General features: G+C 42.8%; 1 protein-coding gene and 1 pseudogene across 1 annotated transcript in view; one reads left to right on the forward strand and one right to left on the reverse strand.

Annotated features, from left to right (window-relative positions):
* Positions 1–3,225: 3,225 nt before the first annotated feature.
* LOC136332034 (zinc finger protein 615-like) overlaps positions 3,226–20,831 on the reverse strand; it is a 28,057-nt gene continuing 10,451 nt past the window's right edge. The window contains exons 4-5 of the mRNA XM_066271268.1: positions 16,750–16,876; positions 3,226–10,436 (exon numbers count right to left, since the gene is read on the reverse strand). Coding sequence (XP_066127365.1) covers positions 8,872–10,436; positions 16,750–16,876 — 1,692 coding nt within the window. The 3' untranslated portion in view covers positions 3,226–8,871. The remainder of the gene's footprint in view (positions 10,437–16,749; positions 16,877–20,831) is intronic.
* Positions 17,336–17,417, forward strand: LOC136332839 (small nucleolar RNA SNORA31; annotated as a pseudogene).

A 20,831-nucleotide genomic window follows, 5' to 3' on the forward strand; every position in this document is an offset into this window, starting at 1 on the left:
AGAGACAGTCAGCCCCTTTGTTAGGCCGATTGTATTATCTCAAGCTTGGAAAAGACCAGCCACTTTTTCAAGCTAACTAAATTTCCAATCTTTCATGGGCTTCTTCTGCTGGATCCTGTATGTTTCTTATCCAATCCCATTTCTATCTCAGCCTGGTATCCACCCTTTATGGTGGGCATCTTAGTTCGTTCTGCACACGCTTCAAAGTGGAAGCACCCAGAGGGGCAGAGCATCGCCCCCTGGTGGGCGTGCCGGGTGGAACCCGGTCGGGCACATGCGGGACTCTGTCTGTCTCTCCCCGTTTCCAGCTTCAGAAAAATACAAAAAAAAAAAAAAGTTTTCATGTCACCCCTTTAAATTTAATTTCTAAAAAAAAAAAAAGTTTACAAATGGTCAGAGCTCAAGTTATCACTGTATCAGCAGAAAATAAAATCCTGCAAGAGAAAAAGTCATATATTGATAAATGGACATGAATAGGAAGCTTCTGGTAAAAAATTTCTTGCAGGAAGTGGTTTTGAGAACAGAGTAAGATTTTGAGAAAGTGGTCCAGTGTGAGACTGGCCATCATCAACCGGGGGAAAAGAACGGCTGGTATGAATTGAAGTTGTCACTGGGACAGCGGCCTTAAAAAAGGCCATTAAGCCCTGGCCGGTTGGCTCAGCGGTAGAGCGTCGGCCTAGCGTGCGGAGGACCCGGGTTCGATTCCCGGCCAGGGCACACAGGAGAAGCGCCCATTTGCTTCTCCACCCCTCCGCCGCGCTTTCCTCTCTGTCTCTCTTCCCCTCCCGCAGCCAAGGCTCCATTGGAGCAAAGATGGCCCGGGCGCTGGGGATGGCTCTGTGGCCTCTGCCTCAGGCGCTAGAGTGGCTCTGGTCGCAACATGGCGACGCCCAGGATGGGCAGAGCATCGCCCCCTGGTGGGCAGAGTGTCGCCCCTGGTGGGCATGCCGGGTGGATCCCGGTCGGGCGCATGCGGGAGTCTGTCTGTCTCTCCCTGTTTCCAGCTTCAGAAAAATGGAAAAAAAAAAAAAAAAAAAAAAAAAAAAAAAAGTGAGGCCAATAAGGTCAATGAGAAAGGCACAACTATTTAAAAAGGCTTATTGATTTTTTTAAAAAATTTTTTTATTTATTCATTTTAGAGAGGAGAGGGAGAGACAGAGAGAGAGAGAGGAGAGAAAGAGAGAGAGAAGGGGGGAGGAGCTGGAAGCATCAACTCCCATATGTGCCTTGACCGGGCAAGCCCAGGGTTTCGAAAAGGCAACCTCAGCATTTCCAGGTCAACGCTTTATCCACTGCGCCACCACAGGTCAGGCAGGTTTATTGATTTTTGAACTAGGAACCAAGATAAGCCAATGGGGTAAGGATTTTCAACAAAAGATGCTGGGATAATTAATTGTATATTTACCTGCAGAAAAATAAATTGAGATACTTAACACCAACCATAAACAGAAGTTAACTAAAAGCAGCAAACAGAAGATAATTTTCCTGAAATTTGAGTTAGCCAGAATTCTAAAAAAAAGACAGTAAAAAATGAGCCATAAAAGAAAAAATAATTGGACTTAATTAAAAATTTAAATGTAGCCCTGGCTAGTTGGCTCAGCGATAGAGCATCGGCCCAGCGTGTGAAAGTCCCTGGATCCATTCCTGGCCAGGGCACACAGGAGAAGCGCCCATCTGCTTCTCCACCCTTCCCCCTCTCTTTTCTCTCTACATCTCTCTTCCCCTCCTGCAGCCAGGGCTCCATTGGAGCAAAGTTGGCCCGGGCGCTGAGGATGGCTCCATGGCCTCCCCCTCAGGCACTAGGATGACTCTGGCCACAGCGGAGCAATGCCCCAGATGGACAGGGCATCGCCCCCTGGTGGGCATGCTGGGTGGATCCTGGTCGGGTGCGTGCGTAAGTCTGCCTCTTCGCTTCTAACTTCAGGAAAAATAATTAAATGCTTATACTTCTAAGAACAGTACTTAAGAAAATATAGAGTGGAGGCAGAGAATGGGAGCAAATATCCCCATTACACATCTGATGAAGGACCCATATTCAAAATATATAAAGAATTCACAAAACTCAGTAAGAAATCATCCATCCAATTACTTTATGTATGAGGTCATGACATTTTCTTCATTTTTTTAGAGACAGAGAGAGAGTCAGAGAGATAGACAGGGAAAGACAGACAGGAATGGAGAGAGATGAGAAGCATCAATCAATCATCAGTTTTTCGTTGCGACACCTTAGTTGTTCATTGATTGCTTTCTCGTATGTGCCTTGACTGCGGGCCTTCAGCAGATTGAGTAACCTCTTGCTCGAGCCAGCGACCTTGGGTCCAAGCTGTTGAGTTTTTTTTTTGTTTGTTTGTTGAGTTTTTTGCTCAAGCCAGATGAGCCCGCGCTCAAGCTGGCGAACTCGGGGTCTCAAACTTGGGCCCTCCGCCTCCTAGTCCGATGCTCTATCCACTGCGCCACCGCCTGGTCAGGGAGAAGTCATGACATTTTCTATGAACTGCATTGTGATGATGATGGTACAACTCAGAAATTACTAAATGTCAGTAAATTGTACAATTACTATGTAAATGTTATGTGTAAATAATGGCGAAAAAGCTGTTAAAATGAATTTCTATTGTATAAAATGTATACAGTGTGAGAATATATATATATGACAGTGAGAGAAACAAGAAGCATCAACTCATAGTTGTGTCACTTTTGTTCACTGATTGCTTCTCGCACGTGCCTTGAAAGAGGGTAAAGGTGGCTCCAGCTGAGCCAGTGACCCCTTGTTCAAGTCAGCAGCCTTGTGATCATGTCAATGATCCCATCCTCAAGCCAGTGACCTTGAGGTTTCGAACCTGGGACCTCAGCATCCCAGGTTGATGCTCTATCCACTGCACCACTGTCTGGTCAGACAGGTATGAATATTTTAAAAAAGACACCAAGTAAAACTGCAAAATTACAAACTACCTAGGATTAAAAGTAAATGGAGACATCTGAACATATAAGAAAGGTACCAACAAATCATAAAAAATATTAAGAATTTGGATGAGAGAATAACTGAACATACTCAATTTTGTTTTTCAAGTATATCCCACTTTAAGGCATACATTTCATATGATTCTAGTTACCATTTTACTAGTTTATCCATGATATTATTATAGCCGCTGAATATTAATTACATACTGATATAAACACTTTATAAGGAAATGTTAATAAGAAATTAAAATAAAATTAGATTATACCTGGTGTTCCCAGTTTTATTAAGATATAGTTGATGTAGTAGATTAGACCAAATTTTAATTAACTTTTAATTTTGAGAAAATTTATTTACATAAAAGTCACAAGATACTACTACTATGAACAGTTTTCATACATATACTTTCATTTGAATCACTGTCCTGTGAAAATTTTATATAATCATTGTACATTTGTCAAACTGATCAATTAACATTTGTATGACACGTAGCAATATTACAGATTCTCCTTGGATATCATAAAATTTTCAACTACCATCTCTTTTATTGTTTAAGGATTCAACCCAAAATATAATATTGCCTTTAGACATCATGCTTGTTTTCGGGGTGTTTTTTTTTTTTTTTTGTTCCATGACCATTTCTAGGTCCTTTTTCATTACAATCTAAATTATTCTGAGGAGTACTGATTAGGTATTTTGTACATTAATCCATCTTTAGGGTTTGCCTAAGTTTCCCTCATTTAACAGAAGCAATCCATTTTGAACAAAATACCTCAGAATCACAGTCACTTACACATCACAACATAACTAGGGGTAAAAAATGACAATGATGATCTGCTGGCAAAGGTAATGTTTGCAGGTTTCAGGTTTTTGCCTGAAAATAGCAAAAACAATTCTGACCAAAAGAACCATCACACAGGGGTCACAGCAACAGATTTAAACACTTATATGTAGTATTGATATTGATATTTGTGAAAGGATAAACATACAGATAAATGGAATAGAATAAAGATTCCTCAAAAAGGCCCATGAAAATCAAGTACTCTCAACTGTTTCACAAAAGTACAAAGGCTTCAATGGAGAAAGGGTACACTTTCCAACAAATAATACTGAAACAGTTCGAGGTTTATATGCAGAAATAAATACCTAAGTTAATGGAATCTCCACAAATTGCTCAAGCCGTTACCTGTAAGAGACTAGTATACAGAACACAGAATTCCTAAAAGCCAGCATTTCCTCCTTTTCTGTTTTGATAGAGAGGTTGAGCGAGGGATGGTGGGGAGGTGGGAGAGAGCGTGAGAAGCTTCAGCTCATAATAGCTTCCCTCTAGTTGTGCACTGATTGCTTCTCATACATGCCTTGACCAGAGATCAAACTTCAGGCTCAAGCCAAGCCAGCAACCCCTTGTTCAAGCCTGTGATGATTGGGCTGAAGCTAGTGACCTTTGTGATCCTGTGGACGTTCCCACGCTCAAGCCTGTGGCCCCACCCTTGACCTGGTGAGCTTGCGCTAAAGCTGAGGAGCCCACACTCAAGCCAGCGACCTCGGAGTTTCCAATCAGCAATCTCAGAGTTCTGTTTCAACGCTCAATCCAAGGCGCCAGCACCAGTCTAAAAATCAGCAATTTTTAAAATAAACAAAGACCTTGAACAGACACTCTTGCAAAGATAAGCAGATGGCTAATAAATATAGGAAAATATGGTCAACATCATTTGTTATTAGGGACTTAGAATTTACACTGCGATGTGACTGATACAAGTACCCAGCTATTAGAATTGCTGAAATAAAAACACATAAAATATGAAATATTGGTGATAAGGTGGAGTAACAGGAACTCTTATTTGATGAGACAATGCAAAAAAATTACAGCTGTGTTGGAAGATACTTCAATGCATGTTTATATACGATTTTAATTTTTAGAAAGGTAGTCTAAAAAATTGTTTTTTTACATGAAATGATCTCAATAATAAGTAGAATTTAGGAAAATGGTTTTTACTTGTGTCCAACAAACTTGACAAGAAATGTCCAATAATAAACTTACCTGAAAGATGTACAAAATCCTATTTTACTTGTAGACATACCATTTTATCACTGTAAAATACTCTTAATTTGTGAAGACAGAACAGTGGACATAAAAGAATTTTTTTTTTAAAGAAACAAACCTTTTTAAAAATTGAATTTAGAGAGACAGAGAGAGGGAGAGAGAAAGAGAGAATTATTCATTTGTTATTCTGCTTATTGTGCATTTATTGGTTGCTTTTCTTAAGTGCCCAAACCAGGGATTGAACCTACAACCTCCTCATTTTAGGACAATGCTCTAACAAACTAGATAACCCGCCAAAGCCAGAGGCAATTATTTTTTTAAGTGAGAGAAGGGGAGATAGTGAGACAGACTCTTGCATGCACCCTGATCAAGATCCACCTGGTGGTCCCCATCTGGGGTCGATGGTCAAATCAAACAAGCTACCCTCAGCACCTGAAGCTGACGCTCAAACCAACCAAGCTATCCCCAGTGCCCAGGGCTGACGTTTGAACCAACTGAGCCAGTCTGTGAGAGGGAAAGAGGGTGAGAAGGGGGAGAGAAAGAGAAGCAGATGGTTGTTTCTCTTGTGTACCCTGATCGGGAATCACAACCGGGACGTCGATATGCCAAGCTAACACTCTATCCACTGCGCAAGCTGGCCAGGGCCCAGAGATAAAATTTTTTATAAGAATTTACTGGAGCCAAACATGCCTAAAAGGAATGTCAAATGATCTAGTAGACAAATTTTTAAAGTAACCTTAAGAAAGCACATGGACTTGTAAGTTGGAAAATAAATATGTCCAACATGTCAAAACCCCTACTAGCCTGGGGCTTATGGGTCTCAAAACTTCCAGTCCTAAATCCTCAAATTGAGATGAACCCTGCACTTCCCATACAGCAACCTTTATTCCATCTGAAATTTACCACAGAAACCCTTGACCATTGACACTCCTCCCTGATTTATATTAGATTATGTTAATCTCTAACCTACATGACAGGCAGCGTTCACTGCTACACACCCACCACACTTATCCATCACTGAGCCTAGCAGAGTTGATATAAACACAGACCATTAGACCTTCAGTTAATCTCTTCTCACTAAGCCTTAACCAAAAGCCTCACACTAACGCCCAGATCCTTCAATGTCTGAAACCAAATAAAGCCCCCAAAGACAGACATTCACACACATTCCTGAATCACAGACCCCACAGGACCCACACATAGATCCACACAGAATCAGTCTCACCAGACCGAGAGCCTCTGAAGACACCACTGGAAGCTGCCAAATAGAGAAGCTTTGAACCAAACTTCTAATTCAGTGCTCGGCCCTCAAGTCCCTCCTCGGCTGTCGACAGGGATGCCAAAGAGCCAGGAGTGTGTGGCCAGGTCTCTTGGTCATTTCTAGAAGCCTGACTTCTGACCTTGCACCGGTCCTATGACCTCATGAAGCATATTCCGCAGTGTTGGATGGGAGTGGCCATATGGTTGCTATGGCGCTGCCAGGTGGGAGGAAACAGAAATGTCTTATGGGCTACCCGGCGTCTTCCTCTCTTGGCAAGAGGAGTCACAGCGGAGAGCTAAAACCTGTCTACAGAGGCCAGAACCTATCCAAGGACAAATTGGCATGGGATGCATATCAATCACTTTGGGCAAAAAAGAAAGTCTACTGGTTCTTGAGTTGTTAAACTAAACACCCAGGGTGCAGCCACTTTCCATGAGGTCTGATGTCCACAAGGCAGAGAACAGAGAGCTTTGGGCTGGATATTAGGTTGAATTCACTTAAGGTCTGCTTTGGAAAAACCTACAATTCAGTATTCTTCCTGTTTCTCTTTTTCTTTCACACCCACAACACTCTTGGTCACCTACAATGTGTATGTATAGAAAGGAGGAATTCCTCCCCCCCACCAGCTGAATGTCCTAGAATTTACCTTATTGTAACACAATTGTGTCCGATACCACAGGTTAAGAAAGACCCAGTACCACAAACTGCTCACAGCCCATTTCAAAAGCCAATCAGATGGAGTTGGTCTCCATGTTACCTTCACCTTCCGACGTGGGTACAAATTGACATTCGTGGGTACAAATTGACATTCCCACACACTCCTCCAGTTGTTAATCTGCTACATCAGCTCATATCACAGAACTCAAGGAAGCCAGTGCTTGTTTACTTAAAGATATCAAAAAGTCTACAAATGTAGACAAAGAGATAGACTCTGGGAAGTACCAAGCACAGGAGCTTTTATCCCCATGAAGCTGGAGTGTGTGGCCCTCCCCATACTTCCATGCTGTCACCACCTCCAAGCTCTTTGAGCCCTCTCCACTCTGGACACTCACAGAACCTTCCTCAAGGAGGCATGATTTATTATTAAATTCTATTTCCAGTCCCTCAGCCCTCTCTGGAAGAGTAGGTGAACTGAAACTTCCTAACCAGAGTCGTCTCGATAGAACAAAAGATGCTCCCAGTGCTGTTATCACTTAGGAACTTCAAAGCTTTCAGGAGCTCTGTGACAGGTACCAGGGCCACAGACCAGTATGTATGTATTTTCTGTATTTAACAGGTCAAACAGCCAATCTGAAAAGTTATATGCTTAATGGCTCCCTTTTTAAATACCCTATAAATGACAAAATTAAAGATACAAAAAGACCTACGAAGCCAAGGGGTAGGGACAGGGAGAGAATACAACGATGAAGGGGGAGCATGAGAAAGTTTGTGATAATAAAAACTTGTGAATTTCTACTAAGGTGTTGGTTACAAGAAACTACATGTGTCGTCAAAGACTCTTAAAACTATATACAAAAAACAAACAAGAATGTGCCCATGCTAATAGTGAATATAAAATAAAATCCTGTGGTTAACAGCATAACAATTTCATTTTCTGCTACTTGATAATGAACTGTGACTAGGTAAAGTTTTACATTTAGGAGCAGCTACCTGAAGTATATTTTATAATCTTTAGAAAGTTTCAGTTTCTGTGATTTTAAACTTATTGCTAAATTAGGAGCTATAAAACTCATATTTATATAACTTTATAAATCACTTAATGCTACTTATAAACATCCAAATACATTGTAATACTTATGAAATTAATATATGGTTTCATTCTAGAGGAGACAGCAAGTTTTCCCACCACTGCTGCACCCACATGGTCTCTCTCCTGTATGTTTTCTTTGATCAACAGTGAGTTCTGGCTGTGTAGTGAATCTGCATTCATTACATACATAGGGTTTCTCTCCCATGTGAACGCTGTGATGGGTAATAAGATTTTTGCTCAGTGAGAATTTTCCACATTCACTACATGCAAATGAAGTCTTTCCTGAGTGAAATCTCTAATGTACGAGGCATGTATTCTTCCTAGAGCCTTCACAACATTCACTGAGTCTGTACAGCTTCTCTGTAGTACGAGTTTGTTGATGTCAACCAAAAGCACTCTTCACAGTGAAGCCTTTGCAAATTTCTTGCATATATACAGATTCTCTATATTATGAATTAACTGATGTAAAGTAAGAACAGTCTTCATGGTAAAGCCTTTTCTACATATTACACACATAGGGCATTTCTCCTATATGTATTTGCTGATGTCTGATGAGAAGGTTTTTTTTTTTTTTAATTTAGAAGGTTCTTCTTGATGAAGCCTTTCCCACACTCATTACACACATAGGGTTCTCTGCAGTATCAATCTGCCCTTGCACAGTGAGTCTGCATTTTGTTAAGCCTTTCCCACACTCACTACACATATGCAGATTCTCTGAAGTATGAGTTCTCTAATGTATACTGAGATAATTTTTCAGGGTGAAGCCTTTTGCACATTCACTGCATATAAAAAGTTTCTCTCCAGTATGAGTTCAATGAAGTGCAATAAGACAGCTCTGCTCAAAGGAGCCTTTTTCATAGTCAATGTATATATACGGTTTCTTCTACAGTGTGAATTTTCTGATGTTTATTGAGGTGAGACTTTGTACGGAATGTCTTCCCACATAAACTGCATTCATAAGGTTTCTCGCCTGTATGAATTCGCTGATGACAAATAAGGTGAGACTTCTGGATAAATGCTTTCCCACATTCACTACATATGTAACGTTTCTTTGCCATCTGCATTTTCTGATATATATTGAACTGATATGTATTGAGGAAGCTTTTATCACCATTTGTGAAGTCATACTGCTTCAGTCCTATATGAAGTCTGTAATGTTCGTTGAGTCTAGATTTTCTGGGGAAGGCTTTCCCACACTCACTACATATATAGGGTTTCTCTCCTGTATGAGTTCGCCGATGTACAGTGAGGCAACAATTTGTGAAAAAGGCTTTCCCACATTCATTGCATATGTAGCGTTTCTCTGGAGTATGAGTTCTTTGATGAACAGTGAGATACTTCTTCAGGCTGAAGGCTTTTCCACATGCATTACATACACAGGGCTTCTCTCCTGTGTGAGTTCGCTGATGTACAATCAGACCACTCTTTACAGTAAAGCCTTTCCCACACTCATTGCACACATATGGTTTCTCTAAAATATGAGTTCCCTGATGTACAGTCAGGTGATACTTCATAGTGAAGCTTTTTCCACACACACCACATACATAAGGCTTCTCTCCTGTATGTTTTCGCTGATGTCTGATGAGATGGCTCTTGTTGGTGAAGCCTTTCTCACACTCATTACATACATAGGGTTTCTCTCCAGTGTGAGTTCGCTGATGTACGATGAGGGAGGCCTTCCTTGAGAAGCCTTTTCCACATTCACTGCACATGTATGGATACTCTGAAGTATGAGTTCTCTGGTGTACAGTAAGCTCAGTCTTCCTGGTGAAGCCTTTTCCACATTCGCTGCATACATAGGGTTTCTCTCCTGTATGAGTTCGATGATGAGCAATAAGACGACTCTTCTCGATGAAGCCTTTCCCACATTCACTGCATATGTAAGGTTTCTCTCCTGTATGAGTTTTCTGATGTTTATGGAGATTAGACTTTGTACGAAAGGTCTTCTCACACAGGTTGCATTCATAAGGTTTCTCTCCTGTATGAGTTCGTAGATGAGAAATAAGCAGATATTTTTTGATGAAGGCTTTCCCACATTCAATGCATATGTGCGGTTTTTCTTTGTTTTGAGTTCTCTGTTGCTGAATGATCTGGTACTTATCATTTATGGCTTTGGTACTAAAAGGCAATGAAATTTCACTGTAAAATTGTTCATGGTAACCATGCAGATTGGATGTCCCATCTACATTGAATTCAACTGAGTTATTTAAGTTAATGTTTCTGTTTTGGTTTTCAAATCTTAAATTCGATTTGAAAGGTTTTTCACATATCTCAAACATATCACAGTTTTCCTTTAATAAGAAATAACCTTCATTTTGATTAACCATGTTTGCAAGCATATTATGTTCACAATACCGTTCCACATTTTTCTGAATGCTTCGACCTTGCAAGTGACAATACAGAGGATCATCAACTGTCCTGAGTTCTAGGAAAAAAAAAAAGAGTGAATCATTCTGTAATTTCTCATAGTTTGAAGTAAACCTGATTTACAAAAAACTTTATGTGATATAACTAAACAGTGACAATCCAAAGTGTTATAGAGGAAATCTATTTGCTCTTCATCCACAGTTCTTGACTGCAATCTTGTAAAACCTTGTTATTTCATAAGTGGTAAAACTATTTTGTTATACATTAAAAGAATCCTTTCAATAACACATGAATTTACACTAATTAAATGACTTAACACAGGGTTTCTACACAGCCTCAGGATGGAGCTAGTCACCAGAAATATCAATTGATTAAAATGCACATCCAGCTCCACACATTGACCTTTGGGAAGGGAAGCAGGACATAGAAATTAAAGCTCTATAAAATATCTTTATAAGTTAGCTTGTTTCAAAAAATTTTTTTTAAAAGATTTTTTAATTGATATTTAGAGAAAAAAAATGGGGAAAGGAACAGGAAGCATCAACATGTAGTTGGTTCTTGTATGTGCCTTGACGTGGCAAGCTAGGGGTTTTGAACTAGCGACCTCAGTGTTCCAGGTTGGTGCTTTATCCACTGTGCCACCATATGTTAGACCTTTTTTTTAGTGTCTGTGCTGCTGAAAGGAGTGCCTTTCTTTTTTTTTTTTTTCTTTTTTTTAGCGAGAAAGACAGCAAGGGAGAGATATAAAAGAATCCAGTTGTAGTTCGGCACTTTAGTTGTTTATTGATTGCTTTTTCATATGTGCCTTGATGGTGGTGTTGGGTGCTCCCGCTGAGCCTATGACATCTTGCTCAAGCCAGCCACCCTGGGCTCAAGCCAGAGACCTTGGGCTCCAAGCCAGCCACCTGTGGGCTTAGCCAGTGATCATGGAACCACATCATGATCTCACACTCAAGCTGGTGAGCCCATGCTCAAGCCAGTGACCTTGGGGTTTCGAACCTGGGACCTCAGTGTCAAAGGTCAAAGCTCTATCCACTGTGCCACCACCGGAGAGGCTATTTCTTTTAATTTTTAAAAACTGTTTATTGATTGCCTGATCGGTGGTGTTATAGTAGATAAAGCATTGACCTGGAACACTAAGGTTTGAAACCCCTAGGTCTCTGGCTTGGAGTGTAGACTCATCAGATGCAGAGTTGCTGACTTCAGTGGGGGATCCTCCACACCATCGGAAAGTTAGCGAGCTTCAGCCCAAAGGTCGCTATCCTTTCTTTTTTTTTTTTTAATTTTTCCAAAGTTGGAAACGGGAGGCAGTCAGACAGACTCCCGCATGTGCCCCTGACCGGGATCCACCCAGCATGCCCACCAGGGGGCGATGCTCTACCCATCTTGGGGCGTCGCTCTGCTGTAATCAGAGCCACTCTAGAGCCTGAGGCAGAGGCCACAGAGCCATCCCCAGCACCTGGGCAAACTTTGCTCCAATGGAGCCTTGGCTGCGGGAGGGGAAGAGAGAGACAGAGAGGAAGGAGAGGTGGAGGGGTGGAGAAGCAGATGGGGGCTGGGAATCGAACCTGGGACTCCTGCACGCCAGGCCGATGCTCTACCACTGAGGCACTGGCCAGGGCCTTTTTTTTTTTTTTTAAAGATTTTATTTATTCATTATAGAGGGGGGAGGGAGGGGAGGAGCAGGAAGCATCAACTCCCATATGTGCCTTGACCAGGGAAGCCCAGGGTTTTGAACCGGCAACCTCATCGTTTCCAGGTTGACACTTTATCCACTGCGCCACCACAGGTCAGGACCCAAAGGTCGTTATCTTGTAAAGCCTAAGTATGAGAGGCTAATGAAAGTGAGGACTCAAAGTTTACCACAAGAATTATCTGGGCCTGACCAGGCAGTGGCGCAGTGGACAGAACGTCGGACTGGGATGCGGAGGACCCAGGTTCAAGTCCCCGAGACTGCCACCTTGAGCGCAGGCTCATCTGGTTTGAGCAACTCACCAGCTTGGACCCAAGGTCGCTGGCTTGAGCAAGGGGTTACTCGGTCTGCTGAAGGCCCATGGTCAAGGAATATACAAGAAAGCAATCAATGACTAACTAAAGTGTCGCAACGAAAAACTAATGATTGATGCTTCTCATCTCTGTCTGGCTGTCCCTATCTATCCCTCTCTCTGAATCTCTCTCTCTCTCTGTCTCTGTTAAAAAAAAAAAAAGAATTATCTGGTTTGAGCCACTGGGTAGGACGATTACTGAAGTCCAGAATGGGGGTAATTGAGAGTGCATTGTGAAACAAACTCTAAGGCATTTATTACATATCCAAGTACAAACATGAAGAAACTGCTAAATATATACATCTTTAAAAAGGTTTCATCTGAAAATACCAATGTGGATCCTATAAATATATGCCTATTTTTCAAAGAAAGAGTACTAAATGAGACTGTTTTGAAACACGTAGAATAAAGAATGAAGACACATGTAGAACTTTTCAATTCAGCAAGGGAACCAAAGAGCACCAAACACTGAGCAGTGTGATCAGGTGCACTTGCAGAGCCAGGTGGACAGATCAAATACGTGGTGAGAACGGGTGTGGACCCTCAGCATCTGATTTCCAGGGAAGTGTAGCAGACTGAGGAGGGTTATCGTATTCCAACCACGTGCCATTTTCTTCATTCTGCCGACACCCTAACCCTCCCAGAACACTATCTCCAATTTAATCAAAAGCTTCTTTCTGTAATCAACACCCCAACTCATGATCTGGCTAGAACATAATCTTCTGTGTTTCTACATAAAGAGAAATCCATGACATACAGTAAAGTCATAACTCAGCAGGCATGGACCATACTATCCCTGCACATTCTATGAAAAGGACTGTTGTCCTAAGTCGGGGGCACAGAGAGAGAGATCAGCAGACGAAAGCATCGTGGACTAGCAAAGGACCACCACTCACTCAGGCAAATGGCGCTGAGTTTGCGCTGTGTCCTATTTTTATTCACAAGATTTCAAAAAGCTTGTTTACTGAGAAATTGGCATAACATCAAGCATAACTTTTACTTAAAGATACATGGAGTACACCTGCATGATAGCTTAATAACAATATAATATCAAAAAGCATTAATTGCTATTGCTTCTATGGTTCCCACAACATTTATTTCTTTTATTTTTTTATTTATTCATTTTAGAGAGGAGAAGGAGAGAGGAGAGACAGAGAGAAAGAAGGGGGGGAGGAGCTGGAAGCATCAACTCCCATATGTGCCTTGACCAGGCAAGCCCAGGGTTTCGAACCGGCGACCTCAGCATTTCCAGGTCGACACTTTATCCACTGCATCACCACAGGTCAGGCCAACATTTATTTCTTTATCTCAAGGGATAACCTTGGAAGGTACAGAAATCTTATGAGAATGTTTTACTGAGAAAAGCCCAGTAACTGCCTTCAGTCACATAGACCTGTTTCAGTGACCCGCCTTCAACTCACAAAACAATTCCCTTGGCAAAACATTCTTTTCTTGTTGGCTGTGTTCCCATCTAAGGCCATGCAATGGGTTATTCCACTACAAAGGACTGAGCCTGACCGATTACTGCAAGATAACCTCTGATTCCCTGAAACATTTTGTGACAGGATTGTCTTTTTATGCCTAAGGTCTCAGGCCATATCAGATGGTTATGTGAACAATGTGACTTATGGAGGATGCCTGTTTTTGTGTGACTGAGCATTTGGCCAATACTATAATCTCTTGACGTTAGGGAGCTACAGACACAAGCTGGGTCAGCTTCCCTGGTTGCCAATCTTTAACAAGTATTGTCAAAAACAACTGCCGAAGAATTCAGCATTTTCTTTAAAAGACAATAGTAATTAATGATCTGTTTCTATGGGTCAGGAGTCCAAGCACACCCTACCTGAGTCCTTTTCTTACGGACACCAAACTGAGTGAAGATGTCACCCAGGCCCGTGATCTCATCTCAAGCTGGGGACCAAGCACTTCCAGGCTCACTGGTTATTAGCAAAAGTCAGTTCCTGTGGTTGTGGGACTGAGGTCCTCAGTTCCCAGAGTCAGCAAGCTATTTCCTGACAGGTGACCATCTCCACTACCTGGCGGTTTGCTAAAGGCGAGCAGGAGAGCTCCTCTGCTGGTTCTGCTTCTTGTCTCTTAGACACTTAGAAAAGGCTCCCTCGTTAGGTCAGGCAATTTTGCACTTTTCATGTGACTCCCGATTCTTTCCTATGCACCTTTAACCATTCATCATTAACTTAAATCATGTTACTGTCACAAATTATAACATTAACAGTACACTCGCTTCCACGATGCTTCCCTTCAAAGTGGTAGGCAAAGTGGTCCATTTTAAAAATTAGTCAAATAATGCCACTACTTCACTCGAAAGTCCCTTATTGTTTCTCAACTCATCTTCACTGGCCTCCACAGGCAGCATGTGACCTGTACCTCAGAACTGGCGCCTGCCACCCCCGTGTTCTTCCCTCATGTCATTTTCCCTCTTGCTCAGTTCACTCTATTCAGACAAACTTGCTAGATGTCCCTCAAACAGAATCCCTATTTAGCTCTTTAAACGTGCCATAGCCTCACATTAAAAAACTCCAGTAAGCTGACTCACGTCCCTCATCTGTGTGCTAAAAAACACCGTATCGAAGAGCTATTCTTACTCCTAAAAGTGCAGTTCCTGGATGAATACCCACTGTTCCACCAGCATTCATGAGCTCAGCATATAGGGAACTTCCCAGGTAATATGAGAATGGATAGAATTTTAAATGTCTAGCGCAGAAAGAGAAACTAACAACTTTAGAAAATGACAGGTAGAAACAGGCAGAGACCCTTTGACCACTGACAAAAAAGAGGAAGATCTGAGAATCCTAGGAGGTAGAAAACTACACAAAGAAAAACTATATTTAAACTGACCAGGTGGTGGCACGGTGTGGAGAGAGAGCATCAACCTGGGGCATTGAGGACCCAGGTTTGAAATCCTAAGGTCGCTGGCTTGAGTGCAGCCTCATCAGCTTAAATGTAGGGTCACTGGCTTGACCATGGAATCAGACATGACCCATGGTCACTGGTTTGAGCCCAGAGGTCCCTGGCTTGAAGCCCAAGGTCACTGGCTTGAACAGGGCTTGGCTGGAGACCCTTGGTAAAGGCACGTATGAGAAGCAATCAGTGAACAACTAAAGTGACACTACTACAAGTTGATGCTTCTCACCTCTCTCCCTTCCTGTCCGTCTGTCAAAAACAAAACAAACAAACAAAAACTATATTTAGATAAAATAAATGGGTCAGGTGAGATTTTAGATGAGAGAATAAAGGGTATTTTTTCCTCTAAATTTCTATAAAGAAAAAGGGTTCTCATATGTGGAGGGGTGGTTTGTTTCCCATTCACTGTCACAGCTCTGACTACAAAATTACTTGCTAGCCATCCACCTTTCTTATTCTCACCCACTCAACTAGACAGACTAGACATTGAAGTTCACCCTGTAATGGCCACAGTTCTTTCCCTAGTTCCAACTTGCAGAGCTTGTCTGGTTTTTTGGCTTGATACCCTGCTCATGAAAAGTTGCAGAAGACGCAGACATACTGAATTGGGCTTGGGTCCTTCAAGACAGAATATTACATTTTAGGAAATTAACATGTTTCACATCAGGAATACAAAGATGTTTCTCTCAGAAAAGGTGAAATTATACCTCTTGTCTTGGACAAGAGAAGGATCTGAGAAGACCTCTTCAGAGAACTGTGGTTATTCTAAAGCAGGTGTCCCCAAACTATGGCCCACGGGCCGCATGCGGCCCCCTGAGGCCATTTATCCGGCCCCTCCCGTACTTCCGGAAGGGGCACCTCTTTCACTGGTGGTCAGTGAGAGGAGCACTGTATGTGGCGGCCCTCCAACAGTCTGAGGGACAGTGAACTGGCCCCCTGTGTAAAAAGTTTGGGGACCCCTGTTCTAAAGAGTTAAGCATCTGAGAAAGAAAAAGGTGGCCCTGGCTAGCAGCTCAGTGCATAGAGTGTTGGCCCAACGTATGGGCATCCCAGGTTCGAACCCTGGTCAGGGCCTATAGGGGAGGTGACTATCTGCTTCTCCCCTACCTCCTCCCACCTTCTCTGCCTCTTCCCCTCCTGCAGCCAGTGGATCAACTGATTCAAACATGGCCCCGGGCACTCAGGATAGCTTAGTTGGTCCAAGCATGTCAGCCTCAGGTGCTAAAAATAGTTTGGTACTCAAGCAGCAGCTCCACATGGGGGGGGGTTACTGGGTGGATCCTGGTTGAGGCACATGCAGGAGTCTGTTTCACTATCTACCCTTCTCTCATCTACGGAAAAAAAAAAGAAACAAAAAGCCACCAACAGGGCACCCTCTGAGTGACACAGGGGAACTGTCCTTACCCACTGACACCAGGTTGCTGTAGTTCTCCAGCATCACCTCTCGGTACAGGTTCTTCTGATCAGCATCCAGGAGCTGCCACTCCTCCCAGGTGAAGTCCACTGTGACATCATGAAATGTCAGGTATTCCTGTCATAACATAATCATGTTTAGTGAAGTGATGTATTTTTTATCATAAAAAAAAGTAAAATGATTCTCTTCTTTTTTGCCATATACGAATTGAATAGGTTTCTTTCTCAATACATGGTGATAGAATCAGAATTCCAGCAAAACTCTGTCACTGGGAATTTTTCCATTCATTTAACAATGTTGAAAATGCAAATTAGTCTCTCTGATATGTTGCATTAAATCCCCTTGCTAATACAAGAATGTCAGCAATCTACATATTTGAGCACTGAAAAGGGAAACACAGTTCAGGCTTCTTTCTCCGAAGGGAAAAACCCAGGTCTTCCCTCCTGTGTTTCTTCCCTGAGCCTGTCCTTCACGACCCACACACAACACCGCACTTCCGGTGTTCCCCCAGAACAAGCAGCTCCATGTGAACCAGGTGGCTATAGTACTACACTTTAACTCAAATATGATACTAGATTGCACAAGAATGCGAAAGAAAGAATCCCTGAGCTTTCTGTCTGTCTTCATGGCAGCCCAGATTGAATAGGGGACTACATCTGCAGAAGAAAAAAAAAAAAGAAAAAAAGGGAGAAAAAAAATGATACTAGAGCCCCAGACATCATGTGAGATCCTACAGGTTAAGAGCTGAATCCCAAAAGACTGCCTCCCCCACCCCCCTGCTTCAGATCAAGTTGTAAAACCAGGCTATTACCTGGGATTCCAACTGAATATTGATCAGTAGTTACAAGGACCACCTGTTAGGGACTGAAAGCCAACATGGTCTTTGCAGTTCAGATTTTTGGGGGACAGAGGTTTGTGGAACTGGCAATAAACTGACAGTCTGCCCAACTCCCCACCTAACTTGTTCTGTGAAATTGCTAAAGGCTATTTTGCTATGGTGCTGGATTGTTTATATTCATCCTGCCCCCCTCATCCCGTGGAAAGACAGGAGGCAAGTATCTTTTATCTTTTGTTTTGTAAAGTTAAGATGTTATGGCCTAAAAAAAAAAAAAAAAAAAAAAAAAGATGTTATGGCCTGACCAGGCAGGCGGTGGCGCATTGGATGAAGTGTTGGACTGGGATGTGGAAAGACCCAGGTTCGAGACCCCAGGTTGCCAGCTTGAGTGCGGGCTCATCTGGCTTGAGCAAAAAAAACAAAGCTCACCAGCTTGGACCCAAGGTTGCTGGCTCGAGCAAGGGGTTACTCAGTCTGCTGAAGGCCCGTGGTCAAGGCACATATGAGAGAGCAATCAATGAACAACTAAGGTGTCGCAACAAAAAACTGATTGATGCTTCTCATCTCTCTACGTCCTGTCTATCCCTGTCTATCCCTCCCTCTGACTCTCTCTCTGTCCCTGTAAAAAAAAAAAAAAATGTTATGTGTGGTGAGGATTTTCTGCACTTGGTAGAATTCTTGGGTTGCCTTGGAAATGTGATAAGAGATCTCTTTGATTTGCTAATGACCTTACTTTGCCCTATAAATAAACCAGGAAGCGGTATTGAGCACACTCTGTTCTATCAGCATTGCAGAGGCCTCTTGAGCCCATCCTTTTACTTTAAGGCTATTTTCTTAATTCCGTGCTGTTTCCACTCAGGACATGGAATTACTAGCAGTGCTGGATCGCGGCAACCACCTCCTTGGTTTTGGTTTATTTGCTAGAGCAGCTCACAGAACTCAGGGAAAGTTTCCTAATGTTTAACAGTTTATTATGAAAGGATATGATACACAACACAGATAAGTACCCGAGGCACAGGGCAAGGTACGGACAAAAGAACACGGAGCTTCCATCCTCTGTCGGAGCTTCTATCCCGTCTTCTCACCACCCTCGCTGCATCTACACATGCTCAGCAACCCAGAAGCTCTTCACATGCATACTTTGGGGTATTAGTTAATACATAAGCATCAACTCCACTTCCAGCCTTTCCTCCTTCTTAAAAGTGCTGCCGATCATAACTCCCACTTTCCAGTAACTGAGCCTCACCCAGGATCCCACCCAGGTCAGCTCATTAGAACGAAGGACATTTTTCTCGTCTAGGAAATGGCAATGGATTTTAGAGTCTTTGTTAGGAAACCAGGGTCAGAGGCCAGTACGTATTTCCTATCACGATGCAAATATCTATTTGCTAATAACAAATTATATATATACGCTACCTATAAGTAGAAGAATAAAAACATTCCAAAATTCACCATGAGCCATTGAGTCAATACCAAACCAATAATGCAAGATTCTAGAAGTTAGGATCATTTAAGAATGCAGACTAAATTCAGTGGCTAACATATTAAACACACTGTATAAAATATGCATAAATCATAAAAATTATTAGATGATGAAGCAAATTAAAAAAAACTCTTAAAAGTATAAACATATATGTATGTATATGCACATAGACAAAAGCATATGTATGATGTATATCATTAGGAGGGTTGATACCATATTGGATGAAATGATTAAGAGCTGTAGGAAACATGAGAAGGTCAGTAAAGGACTAAGGGCACCACCCCCACACCATCTCTATGAAGCACCAATAAAGACTGATGTGAACTTCAAACCTATGAGCCATAAAGCATGACCACCCCTCAAGGAACTGGTCTGGTTTCTCCTCATGGTTACTTATGTGATATAATAAGAAATATTCACATTTGTCTTCAGCCCAAGATTGTGGCACAGGACCTCCTGAAACCGTCAAATTTCCTAAGTGAGCGGGGTGAGAGGGTTGTCTTTTCTTGTTCATAATCAGCCCTTTCAAACATACCTGAGTTTACTCTAATGAAGTGACTCTTGGTGGGCTCAGAGATACCTTCACAATGGGGGCTGGTTGCCAAGGGAACCGACCTTGTGATTAGAAGGTTGGAACTTTCCGGGAGGGGAGAAGACTAGAGACGGAGTTATTCAACAATGACCTCGGACTTAACCCAGCACACCTATGGAATGAGACCTCCATAAAACACCCTAACTACAGGCTCCTGGAGGTTCCAGGTGGTGAGCACGTGCAGGTGGGGCAGGCGGCGTGCCTGGAGGGGCCTGGAGGGTCCTTGTCCTTTCCCTCTCACCCTGCCCTGTGTGTCTCCTCCGTCAAGCTGTTGTTCCCCAGGAGAAGCCTTTAAAATAAACCAGCACGTCGGCCTAGCGTGCGGAGGACCCGGGTTCGATTCCCGGCCAGGGCACATAGGAGAAGCGCCCATTTGCTTCTCCACCCCTCCGCCGCGCTTTCCTCTCTGTCTCTCTCTTCCCCTCCCGCAGCCAAGGCTCCATTGGAGCAGAGATGGCCCGGGCGCTGGGGATGGCTCTGTGGCCTCTGCCTCAGGCGCTGGAGTGGCTCTGGTCGCAACATGGCAACGCCCAGGATGGGCAGAGCATCGCCCCCTGGTGGGCGTGCCGGGTGGATCCCGGTCGGGCGCATGCGGGAGTCTGTCTGACTGTCTCTCCCCGTTTCCAGCTTCAGAAAAATGAAAAAAAAAAAAGAAAAAAGAATAAAATAAACCAGCAAATGTGAACAGAGGGGTTTCCTGAGTTAGTGAGCAGCTGCTTACATTACTCAACCCAAAGAAGAGGTCGCGGGAATCTCCAATTTGTAGCCAAGTCATAGGTATGGGCATCCAGGAACTCAGAACTTGGCGCTTGAAGAGGAGCAGTCTTGTGAAACTGAGCCCTTAAATTCATGGAGTATGACAGTAACATGGTGATTAGTGTCAAAATAGACCTAACTGTATACATTTAACTGGTGTCCGGAAGAGCTGGAAAACTGGTGGTTGGTGGTGTGAAAACATTCACACATTTGGTGGCCGAAGTGTTCTGAGTAGAAACAGATCATCGCAATCCCTCCCATGTAACTCACCACGGCTCCCCTGTGCCGGCCGTCAGAGACATCACACACACACTGGCAGCTAAGGGAAAACACAGGCTCTCGCACAGTCACATGTGACATTCCAGCATGAACACGGAGTATGAATCCTAGGAATAATATATTCCTG

Source organism: Saccopteryx bilineata, chromosome 3, assembly GCF_036850765.1.
Source record: "Saccopteryx bilineata isolate mSacBil1 chromosome 3, mSacBil1_pri_phased_curated, whole genome shotgun sequence".
Classification (NCBI taxonomy): Eukaryota; Metazoa; Chordata; class Mammalia; order Chiroptera; family Emballonuridae; genus Saccopteryx; species Saccopteryx bilineata.